Source organism: Eupeodes corollae, chromosome 3 (assembly GCF_945859685.1).
Source record: "Eupeodes corollae chromosome 3, idEupCoro1.1, whole genome shotgun sequence".
Lineage (NCBI taxonomy): Eukaryota > Metazoa > Arthropoda > Insecta > Diptera > Syrphidae > Eupeodes > Eupeodes corollae.
Window position 1 is genome coordinate 40,332,445 of NC_079149.1, and position 12,869 is coordinate 40,345,313.

The 12,869-nt window shown below is 34.7% G+C and overlaps 1 protein-coding gene across 4 annotated transcripts in view; it reads left to right on the plus strand.

Annotated features, from left to right (window-relative positions):
• The window catches only part of LOC129950117 (zwei Ig domain protein zig-8), a 425,570-nt gene that overhangs the window by 396,101 nt on the left and 16,600 nt on the right, over positions 1-12,869 (plus strand). For all 4 annotated transcript variants that reach the window (XM_056061944.1, XM_056061943.1, XM_056061942.1 and 1 more), the window contains one exon: positions 10,436-10,570. In XM_056061944.1, coding sequence (XP_055917919.1) covers positions 10,436-10,570 — 135 coding nt within the window. The remainder of the gene's footprint in view (positions 1-10,435; positions 10,571-12,869) is intronic.

Below are 12,869 nucleotides of genomic sequence, written 5' to 3' on the forward strand. Positions count from 1 at the left end.
TTCCTCCACTCTTTCCAGGAATGAATTTACTGATGCTCCACCTGAGTCACCAGTAAACTTCACCCCCCACTTCCCTAAACGTTCGGTGCATTTCTGTTGAACGACCATTTGTTCAGCAGAAGTGTCACCCCTATTGCCTATTGATATGTTCCCTACTGCAGGACTACTGACACCAACTCTTGGCTCAGCCAACGTCACTGTAGTAGGGACTAACGCAGACCGCGAACCAACACCTTGGGTCTGACCAACTTGTGTCTGAAGTTGGGTTTGAACCTTAAGTGGAGTCTTTTCTTTCTCCACTTCCTCTTCCCTATCGCTATTCTCACTATCACCAGTGAGATCTCCTAACAGACACAAAACCTTGTTCCGAAGTGAACTAACTTCATCTTCTTCATCTTCGGCCTCACAAGGTGTCCTAGCTAACCTGCCTATACACCACTCAATTTTCGTCACTATCTTAATGTACTCCGAAGACTTTGGATTCTTCGGAGGTACTTTAAGAAGGACCCTAATCTCCTCAATCTTAACTTCTATTGCCTCGACATCCTCTTCATAAGTGAAGGGGTAAACTAAGCTAACTTCCATCGAGTTCCTCTTAACGAGTAACCTCGATGACCTCAATGCCTTCCGCATTTCCTCAACGGTCCCTACTTTCAACCCTCTGACCTTCATCTCGTAGGCCAATTCGTCCTGCGCTAACCTACCAATATTCATTTTAACTAACACAAAAAAAAAACTTAAAAAAAAATATTATTTAAAAAAAAATTATTTACAAAAAAAGTATTTAAGTAAAAAAAAATCTACTTTATAACCCTGAACTAAAAATTCTGATTATTGAATTAATTTATTTTTATTAATTCCAAAAAAAGTTAAAAATAAAAACCCAAAAATTATGTCCTAACAAATTTAAAGGTAATCGAAAAAAATTGGGGTGGTCACACTAAAATCCTACTCGAACTCAATTCTTTTAAAATGTAAAAATTAACTTTCGCTCAAAAACTAGAAAACACTCTGAAATCAACTTTATCACTCAAGAAAAAATAAGTCACTCGAAATTTTGGAAGTCACTCGAAATTTGGAAGTCACTAGAAAAAAAAAGAACTCTCTCTCACACAAAAAAAGAACAACAAAAAAAATTGAGAACTAGAAGGCAAAATGTCGACCAAAACAAAATTATTTAAATATAAATAATAAAAAAAAGAAAAACCAATTTAAATAATAACAGACACCACACAAAATATCAATAATAAAAAAAGACGAGTTAACACTGCACAAATTAAAAGGTATACTTGCGATTTTTGCTTTCGCTTTTTTTAACTCCCTCGATGAATTTTTCAAACAGAACTTCCTCTATATATGTCACCAACCAAAAAAATTGCAACTCCCTTGAATAATGTATACGGACCGAAACACCTCAAATAAAACACCTGTAAAACAAAAACTAGACTAATTAAATGTTCTTTTTTTTTTTAAACAATATACAAAAAACGATACAAAATCTACACGAAAATTCTTCCAATTTCTTTGGCCCCACACGTTGGGCTCCAATTTGTTACACTTTTTGTTGCTCTTATTATTAGTAATAATTATTTGAAATTAATTATTACCACACAAAACAAAATCGACGACGGCGGCTGCGTAGCGACGAACCTGCACTCAAATGAGTACGAACGCGACACAAAGGAGAGAACAAAAAAAAGTGCAACAATACAGCTCGTTGACGAAGCTGTAACCGCGACTGCTCAGCTGGGCTGGGTTCGTTTAGAAGAATTTGTTTTTATATAAATTATAACAATATTGATCGATTTATAAGAATCAATCAAATTGCTATAATTTGGAAATATATTATTACAAGTACCTACAGTGGGGTACGTTGCAATAAAAATGGGCGCCAGGAATTTTTTTTTTTTGAACCGAAAAAGAAAATTCCAAAACTCTTTGTGGTTAGTGAAGCGAATAAAAAAATAACAAACGTTTGACTTTAAAAATTTATTTCTTTGGGAAACCGTGGGATTGAAGATCCCTGGACTAAAACCCAAAATGTTTTCCAAATAAAACTTTAAGAAATTACAATAAAATTAAAATTTAAACTAAACAAAACAAATTCAAACGGCAAAGGAAAATGGGATTTTAACACCGGACGCGTACCGTATAAAATAACAAAGAACAAAACAAAAAGCTACTTATCTTTTTTTTTTTCCTATTTCCTTCCTCTTGAAATCCTCACACCTCGATCCTCTATCCTAGAATCTCCAATTTTCTTTTTAATTTCTTCGTTTTCCTGATCTTTTCCTTCTCCTCGATTTTTCCTTTTTCTTTACAAATTCCTCGAACTTTTCCTGATCTTCTTACTGCTCGCTTGTAAGGCTCTTTCTAGAGTGCCTTCCAAGCTAATTTAAAAACTTATTCTTCCTCCCTCGACCATTCCAGACACACACACATTCATACAACACAAGCATCCGTTTTCGTGATTGTCGGTCACGGTATCGCGGCTTCCTGGAAGCTTTACGCTCATCAGGAAAGCCACCGTTGTTGACTCTCAGCGAAACTTTACTTTCACACACACAATCACGGTTTCAACAAGTTGTTGGATGAGTTTCCAAAACTTGCCGAAACATAATGGCGAGTTCAGACCCCTTCCCAACTATTCTTATTTCTCGAGAAAGTGTAAAGAAAAACAAAAATCGAGAAGAAGTCTAAACTAGGCATTTTCCTATTACTATTAATATCGCGCGAGGTTCGAGGTGTGAATTTCGTACCAAAAATTAAATTAATCGACTTTAAAAACGCGGCGTTAAAAACCCATTTTTTTTACATAAACGATTAAATGTTATATTATTATTAAATCTACGTTAAAGAGAATGGTTAAAATAAAAATACATTGTTGTTGTTGTTAAGTAGGGTCCGCCTGACCGCATACTTCTTCGGCTCATCCGCCGGCATTTTCGACCTTGTCGAAAGAACTAGTTCTCGATCTCGATCACCTGTTTTTGTTGCTTTTGCAAAATAAAGGCTAGGTACACCTGTGGTTGATGAGACCATGGTTGCCCTCAACTTTGCCGATATTTTGCAGCCACAACGGAAAAAAAGAAAACAGCCAAAGGCTGGTTTTTGTTGCGGTAAAATTTACCGTAACAAGGGGTTCAACTAAAGCATTACTACACTTTTTTAGTACTATCGGTTGAATACCATCACGACCGGCTGAGCAGTCATCATTCAACGCAGATAAAAGATCAAGGACCGTACTCTGTAGCACAGGTATGTGACTACAGCTAGTTTGCGAAAAAGTGTGAAGATTATGAAAATATACTTCATCAACTTCATGAGGGCTATTAACAAATGACTCACGGAAATTCGTTGCGAAAGCGTTACAGATATCAAAAGTTTTATCTAACGAAAGGTTCTTGTAAGTGAAGTTAACTGAAAAGCCATCTGATTTTTTCTTTGAGTTTACAAAATTCCAAAATTTTTTAGGATTCTCGTTCAAAGAAGTGCCCATATCAGTAACATAACAAGCATATAAAAAATTAGAAAGAGATTTAAATTGGTTAAAGAGTTTAACATAAAAAGAGAAGTTGACTGGAGACAGAGTTTTGAGATACGTTTTCCATGCCTTATTTCTTTTGTTACGCAGTAAACGCAATTCTTTCGTATACCAAGGATGGCTTAAGTTTGTATTTCTTGATTTCTTTATCGGTACATTTTTTTCAAAACAGTAATTAAGGATCCTATAAAAAGTTGAAACTGCTTCGTCAATGTTAGAAAATGCTAGTGTATCAGCAATTCCAGAAATGGTTAAATCTTCAGACAACTGCTGAAAATTGGCTCTTCTGAAATCAAAATTATAAAAGAATTACTGTGATTAGTAAGGTGATTACTTAGGTCAAAAAAAAGTCCAAAGGAGGGTGATATTTGTCAATATTAGTAATTCCTAAACTAGATTCTAGAACAAGAGTACTAATAGCGTCAGAAGAAAAGACTAAATCGGGACTTCGATTTTTTGAGTTTTTAATACAGCTTGTTTGCTGTAAGTCAGTAAGAAGGACTTTATCGAGAAGAGATAGTTCCAATTGTGAAGAAGAAGGAGAGGCTTCAAGGCAGGATTCGTCTTCGGATGGAATCCAGTCAATGTGTGGTAAATTAAAATCACCTAAAAGTAAGATATTGGTGTCAGAGCTGAACAAATTTATAAGATTGTCCAATGCCAAGGAGAGATCGTTATAAACAGACTCCAAAAGGAATGTAAATTATTCTAATAAAATAAGAGATTTAATACATGTAAATTTTATTTTTGTCAATAGGCTTACGGCAATGCCATGCTCAATGGTTTTTGTATATTATGTAAACTAAATGTTTGTAATAAAGAAAATCTATCTAACTACATTACTTACAGCTCTCAACCATTCCTGTGTGCGAGTACTGTTGTCAGGGATAAAGGATGATAAATACATAAGCTATATTTTCAATAATCAAAATTCATACTTCCCTACAAGAATTTTCATCCCAAAACCTTAGAGAAAGAGTTGAATTAACGTTTTACATCATTATATGATATGATTTGAATTTTATCCGTTTAGAAAATTATTCAATACTTCTAGATGTCAATCTAAGTCTTCCAAAAACATAGTCAACAACAACCATTGGTATAAAATTCGTAACTAGTTTTTGTGATCTTCTCGAAAAGTTACATTTATACAAATTCCTGGTCTTTGTAAACATACAAAATCTTATACGTAACATCTTTTTAAAGATCTTTATATGATGTAAATATTAATAAATCGAATTTGTTTGCTTCTTAGCAATTTTAATAATACCACACATTACATTTAAGTGAGTGTCATCTATTTGATATCTACTTTCATTCATATAAATTAAGTACATTTTCATCACATCGTTGATTTTCTCAGTCAAACTTAAATACATTAAAAAAGCCCATAGCTTATTTATTTTACTAATATCAACATTCCAAATAATAATTTGCATTTCATGTCTCTCTGTTTGTAGAAACACAAGCCTTAAAAACTTTCAGAATAATATTTTTCATAGGAGAGAAAACTATAAATATTTATTTAGGTATAGGCATTCGTTCGATATTTTAATTTTAATTTGAATTTTCTTTTGAACTTAAATATTCAAAACATTTCTTTTCAAATAAAGTAAAGTATAATTTCATTCATTTCATTTATCCATAAACTTTAAGTTGCATAGGTACACAATTTATGTAGGTATATAAAATATAGGTATGTATCTATTTCTTTGGATAAAAACATTTATGCACATATTCTGAAAATTATCTGACTTAATATTTCGTATTCAAAACCTTCCACCCCCTCCTAGAAAAATACTACTTCTGAGATCCATCCTGAATCTATCTGCACCTGTACTCACTCAGTTTTGCATTTAGTATATTTTTTTTATTAAATGCAAATCAAAAGAATTTCCTTTCGCAAAACAAAATCCTTGACTTAATTGAGTAAAAGAGAAAAAAAAATACACATAAAATACCGATAAGGATTTTAAACACGAGGAAATATTATTTTAACCATCACAGCCAACTAAGCCCGTTGATTTATTTTTCCAGTGCTTAATTCAAGGTCACATCCAGCAAAAGGAGATGAGGCACAATTTCCTTGCATACATCATAAACTACTACAACTTTACTTCCAACTCATATACTTACATATACATTCACTCATGATGCATCACACAACACAGAAACCAACCTTCAATATCCTTTCGCTCCTTTTTGGATGTAATAAAATAGTTTGGAAAAAAAAGTGAAATCTCACAAAGTCCTGCATCACACAGTTTTCGCTATAACTATACCGACCCCTATAACTATGTATATTTGAGTTGGTATAGTCGTCGTCCTTGCGGAGAAATCACTTGGAAATGATATTTCATTGTCAGGTGAATTTCATGGGGTCCAAAGTGGTACATGAAGTAATTGAATTGCAGAGTATTGAATACATTTTTGTATTAAGTTTCTATTTAGTCAATTTATTGTCGCTGATGTTTCTGATACCTGCAGTTTAAAAGAAAAATTAAGAACAATTCTAAGTCACTTGTATGTAGCTCTCTTCATCTTTAAGGTATCTTTAAGGATTAAAAATATTCACTTTAATATATACAAATATAGGAACATTTAAAAAAGCATTCAATACAGAGTTTAACGAATCTTCATTCATACAATTTTCTAACATTATTTTTACAAGAAATCTAATAGTTAAATGTCTCAAAAGATTAAATTTCAGCAGAAATATACAAATGTCAACCCTAATATTGAAGGATTGAGTAACTAAATTTAAATTTTTGAATCAGCAAAAATCATAAAAATGCACCTTAAAAGAAAATAAGTATAAGGTTAGATAATAAATTCATAAACACAATTTATTCATAAAGTTATGTGTTTAAAAATATGAAAAATCAGCTAATAATACGCTGATGTCTTGAGTTGTCATTAAATAAAATTAAAATTAAATACAAAATTTTAAAATTAGTACAATTTAAAGATGTAGTTTGCTAAGCTCAAAAAATAATTTATCTAATTTAAACGGTTTTAGAATCTTACTATGTCGTAACTTAAGTTGAGTTCTTAAAATAGCTACTAATGTTAAATCAATGTTATGTTTGTGTTTTTGACATTTTAAAATTGACAGACTTAGGCCAGTTTAATGGCCCATTGTGCTACCACATGAATCTTGAAGCTTCCTTCTAAGCTCAATAGAACCTGCTTGATTCCCTTACGTGAGGGGCTGAATGTACCGATATGATTTAGATCGTTAAAGAAGAATTCTCCTAGGTAATTCTAGCGTTTTCGAGCAAGAGCAGGGCATGTGCAGAGAAGATAAAGAACTGCTTCTACCTCTTCCGCGTCCATACAGCTTTTGAAAAAGTCATTTGAGAATACGCCTGGCGTGCTTTCCTATTAGACAGTGTCCTGTTATGACACTTATTATAGAGCTTATATGCGATCTGCTAAGAGAGAGCAAGCACCTTGAACGTTATAAATATAGTGTTGGCCATATATTTTTTGTTACTTGACACGTGGTGATGCTGTTCCACCTGGTGCCTGACCTCCTCACAGCGTCTTGCATTAGCAGCAGTTTAGAAGTAGCGATAAGTATGCCAGAATGTTCCCAATGTGGTAGGATGGGCTGTAATGTACCGTTCCTGGCGAGTTCATCTGCTTTAGTTGCCTGGAATGTCTCTATGGCCCGGCACCCAGTAAAGGTGAATATTAAACTGTTGTGCCATCTCTATTAGAGATGATCGAAAAAAACAGAATCGAGAGATTTGATAGCGGTCTGGCTATCAGATGTTCATATCAAGTTTTCTTTGAGCCAGGACAATACTTGCTTTATCGCCAAAAATTCTACTTAAAACACGCTACAATGATTGGGAAGGCGGAATAAGAGACTTAATTTCAGTCGTTCAAAGTACACGACTCCACCAACCCATTTTTTTGTTTTTGACCCATCTGTGTAAAAATGGATTGACTCATCGTCCAAGAATGTCCTTTCCTCCCAAAAAATCTGGGAGGTATAGAAATCTAGAAATGTCTGTCGAATTGTAGTGTGGGGATGGTGTAGTCTGTATGCTCTGGAATTGATTCTTAGTACCTAAGAATAACGGAGTGGCCAATGTTGTTGTTAGTCCACTGCGACGAAGCTTTAAGGCGAATAGCAGTGCACATAGCTATTTGTTTGCTAAATATGTCAAAAGGTGTTAAGTAGAGGAAGGTGTCCAATGCCGCAGACGGGGTCGTTGGAAGCGATCCGCTTATACATAGGCAGGCTGAACGTTGGACTTTATTTAACTTATCCCTGTTTATACCTTTCTCTAAAGCAGTCCACCATACTGCCACACCGTACGTTAACATCGGTCTAATTACCGATGTGTATAGCCAATGCGTGATTTTGGGTTGTAAGCACCATTTATTATCTAATTTTTTTGCAAGAAAAGAGAGCTACAGTAGCTTTTTTGACTCTTTCCTGTACGTTGCGTTTCCAATTTAGTTTTTTGTCTAAGACAAGACCCAGATATTTAGCCTCGTCTGAGAATTTTAATTGGATTCCTTTAATATAGGGAGGGTTGACAAATGGAACTTTTTATCTCCTCGAAAATAAGACCAGATCGGTTTTGTGTGGGTAAGCTCCCAGTCCACACCGAACATCCCAAAGTATTAGTTTGTCCAAGGCATTTTGTAAGAGTTCTTTTAGGATGTTAAGATGCTTTCCTGAAACTGCTATAGCAACGTCCGCATATCACTCTGAAACTCTCCGCATTCAGACCAGTTAGGATTTCATTCACCACCAGGTTCCAGAGGAGAGGGAATAGAACTCCACCTTGCGGTGTTCCTCTACTAACGAATCGTCTGCTAGAAGAGTTGCCCAGTTTTGAGTTAATTATTCTGCTAGTAAGCATTAAATGAATTAACTCCCGAAGCGAACTCTCTACATTTAGAGATGTCAGTGCAGATGTGATTGCAGATGTGTCCACGTTGTTAAAGGCACCTTCGATGTCAAGGAAAGCAACCATAGTGAACTCTTTATGATGAAGGGAATATTCGACGGTGCCTACTAAAGTGTGTAACGCTGTTTCCACCAATTTACCTTTACAGTAGGCATGTTGAGACGAAGACAGAAGTCTTGTATCAATACTTGCCCTTAAATGGATATCAATCAATCTCTCCAAGGTCTTAAGAAGGAATGATGATAGACTAATAGGTACTAGGTCTTTAGGTTTGACTTTGCGAGCATTTACCTGCTTTGGGTATAAAAACAACTTTAACTTCTCTCCATGCTGAGGGAACATGGACCTATCCTTGTTTTATCGTTATTTTGAGAAACAATGCTCTTCCTAAAATACATATTGAGTTCCGCCATCGAAAAATTCAACCGTAATACCCGTACTTCTTGAATTGCTTATCTGTTAACCCTTAAGGAGAATTTCGGACGTTCTATGAAGTGTAGAATATAAGAATACGTTAAGAAAATACATCGTTTCCCGAAAACTTAAATAATTATTAGTAAGTAAGGGACAAAGACTTTTATGAAGTAATATTTTTGAAATACTTAAAACATAATTATTGAAATTTAAATTATAACTTCGAAAATTTACAAGTCCTTCTTAAAAATTGTGTATTCGAGAAGTGGAATTTTTATGTTAAAAGCAGCAGCTTTAAATTAGTAAAATTTTGAATTTAAAAAAAAAAATATTCTAAGAAATCTCCTTCTTTTCTATTTTTTTTTATAAGTTGCAGTTCTCCTTATTTACAGACAATTTTGTCCGAAACAAGTTTGGTGAATTCTTTTTCTTGAGTTCGTTTAGGTCACAGAAAGAAAGCGAATAAAAAATAAATAAATATTGCGTATACGCCATGGCAAACAAATCAGTCGCTCATTGTCAGGTGTGTCTTGAAATGTGGCATTTGCGACGGAAGTGCAGTAGAGGCAGGTATAAGCACATGTTGCACTTGCTATAAATAGCAGTTGTTATAATACACGTCAAGGATGAATTTATGAAACTCATGTAAAATACATCGTTTATGTGTGTGTTTTTTTTTGTGAGTGTGTTTGGAGCCATTCATATCCTGGTGATTCAGGTAAGCACCCCAAAGTCATTTGTACATCAGGACAAACGATTCAAATATTGAATTCTGCCTGTAAAATCCGCAAACAAATATAAACAAAGTCGCCCACCTCTCGCTCTCTCTTTTCGGTGGCTTAACTTTTCTGATGGCTATACCTTATGGCTTGGCTTGAATTGGTTTGGCTCGACTTGGCTATGACTATAACTATGAGGCAATGAGGCTATATGACTTTGGCTTGGTTATATGGAATTTGAAATCTCGAATGAATATTCTCGTTTTATATTTCTATTAAAATCCTGATGGGCCTGGTGCGGATACAGAAGCTCTAGGATCTAGGATCTATATATGTAGGTACCTGATGGTATCTGATGTGGTACATGTTGTGTATGGAATGTGTTTACTTAACTATTTGAGTGTGAAGCGAGAAAGAGAGTAGCATAGGCATTAGGTAAAGCAAGGCATGGTCTGGCATAGTGCAACAGACATGCAGTTTGTATTAAGCCTGACAGCAAATGCTATTGTTTATTTGGATTGAGGTTCAACGTCAACGGCACATCACACCAGAAAATCCATACACAAAACTCTTTGGAAAACTCATTCAATTCAATTTTAATCCTTTTCTTCAGTAGCTGATATTCACATACAATACATACAAACGTTGTACATATCTATAACATACCAAAACGAATATCAGATCAGTATACTCCGGTATCTGTACGAATACAAGGGTTTTTGGGGATTTTGAAATTTTTGTGATTATTTATTAATTTTCAGTCGAATGAATGTTTATGTATAAAGTTTGCCAATTAAGTGATGGAAAATATTTTGTTCATTTGGCAGGTCTCAACTCCGACTGGTGTCATTTCGCATTTTGTGAATTTACAAGTGGTCGTGCCGGAGGCGTTTATACTTGGTTCTGGTGAACTTCATGTGGATATGGGATCAACCATTAATTTAGTATGCATCATCGAAAAGGTAAGTTTTATGCTTGCATGTATTTTATTTTATAAATCATTACGTTACGTACTCGTACTATCTGTCTACTGTGAAGTGTTTTGTTAATGTTTATATATACGTTACGTTAAAATACTTGTTTGAATGAGCTGGAAATGAATTTTAATAATTGAAAAGTTCAGGTTTTTAGTTGGTTGTTTATATCGAAAAAGAATTTTAGAATTAATTATATATTTTGTTTCTATTTTGAAGCGGAATTCTAATTTTCTAATTTTCAATTAATAATAAAATTGTAGTTAGAGGGAATAAATAAAGGAGGGAGAGTACATCCATAGACAAGTGTGCAAGTGTCGTTTTGTGTGTATTTTTAGAAACCACAAATCTAACATCAGTGAATATACACATTTGGTTAGTCCTCGTGTGGTTTAAATTGTTCAATATACAAATAAGTTTGGATACAATTTATCGACGTGTTCATAATCAATTGGAGATATACATTTTGATAAAAGTTATACACATTACGAAAACCTTCCCTAAGGCAGTTTATTGAACACCAGCAAATAAATACAAAATTATTTTTTCTCTTTAACTTACATTTCAAGTATGATATGGTTTTGGATAACTAAGTTGAAATTTCATACAATTATCTCATGTTGAAACATAAATTCATTTTTGTTCGTTTCCAGATCAAATAAATCTAAAATAAATTGAAGCTATAATTTTAGCTTTCTATTTTTAAACAAAAATTTTGGATATTAAACTGATTTGTAATGTGAGGTTTTTTTATTCCTGAAAATTGCAATAGCTGGGAAAGACAGATTGTGGCAAGGCTTTCCACATTCGCATAGTACAGCTAAAGAACGAATCTCTGAACTTGACAGTACCACCGAAGTTGGGCTCGAGGGTATATTAATGAGCATTCCTAGAAGCGCGAGTATTACGGTTGAACTGTTTAAGAGGAGGAATGCAGCTGGCTATTTCTCTAGAGCATAAACCATTAAAATAACGGTAAAAGAGGGTGAGACAAGAAACATTTCGACGATGTTCAAGAGACCTAAATGATCTTATGATGGTAATATCACCAATCAATCTACGTTCAATTCTATCCAAGAGGCTTAAGTAAGTTGCAGGAGCACCAGCCCAGATATGGGAGTAATACACAAGGAAGGAAAAACTTGTTGCATCGCCTTAGAAAACCAAAGCATCTTGCGGCATTTTTGGCGACATCGCTTATGTGATCGTTCCACAAAAGGTTGTTGGTGATACACATGACGAGAATATCAAGATGTTCAGTCTCATTGATGCAAGTGCCATCCATGGATAATGGCAAAGGGGGTATATCTCGCTTTAACGATAGAAGACAGCATTGGGTTTTCGAAATATTAAATTCCACACGGTTTCTTATTCCCCATTGTACAATGTTGTTTAGGTCGGAATTTAATGAGCTTATCATATTTTGTAGTTGCAGTTCCACATCCGAAGAAGAGGGGTGTGAATCTGAAAAGCTTAGAGTACTATCGTCATCGAAACAATGTATTGGATTAGATGTTGTAGGCAGGAGATCATTAATAAAAATGAGAAAGAGTGTTGGAGTTAAAACAGAGCCCTGGCGAACACCAGAATTTATTCTATGGTTTTTAGATTTGAATCCATCCAAAACTACTTGTATTGAACGATTCGAAAGGTAATTACTAATTCAATGAAGCAGGGATTCATGAAAACCGAAGGCACGCATTTTCGATAAGAGAGCCTGATGCCAAACCGTATCAAATGCTTTTGAAATATCAAGTGCAATAATCTTAATTTCTCTAAAACGATGTAAAGATTTGTTCCACTGTTCGGTGAGATTAACCATGAGATCACCAAAGGACCTATTGCTACGAAAGCTATACTGTCGGTATTAAGACGCTTTCAATCTTTGAGATATTTCTTGATCTGATAATTAATCAGCGTTTCCACGACCTTGGTGATGGTGACGGTGAGGCGAGGAAGATTCGCCTTTTTTGGGAATAGGCTGGACAAATGCGGGTTTCCATCCACTCGGAACGAGTCCTGAGGAGTAGGACAGATAAAAAAGCTTACGCAGTTGTTTTGCCAGCGTTGAAGAACACCTCTTCAGAACAATAGCGGGGATACCATCCGGACCAGTGGATTTATGTGTGTTTAGATCCCTTAGGACTCTTGCCACAGTACGAGTGCGAAAAAAGATTGGTTCCATAGAATCACTAATTCGCTCAAGTACAGGCGGAGTCATAACACTCACTGGCAGCGTTGAATTGGCGGCGAACTGCCTAGCATAGAGATTTGCTTTCTCTGCTCT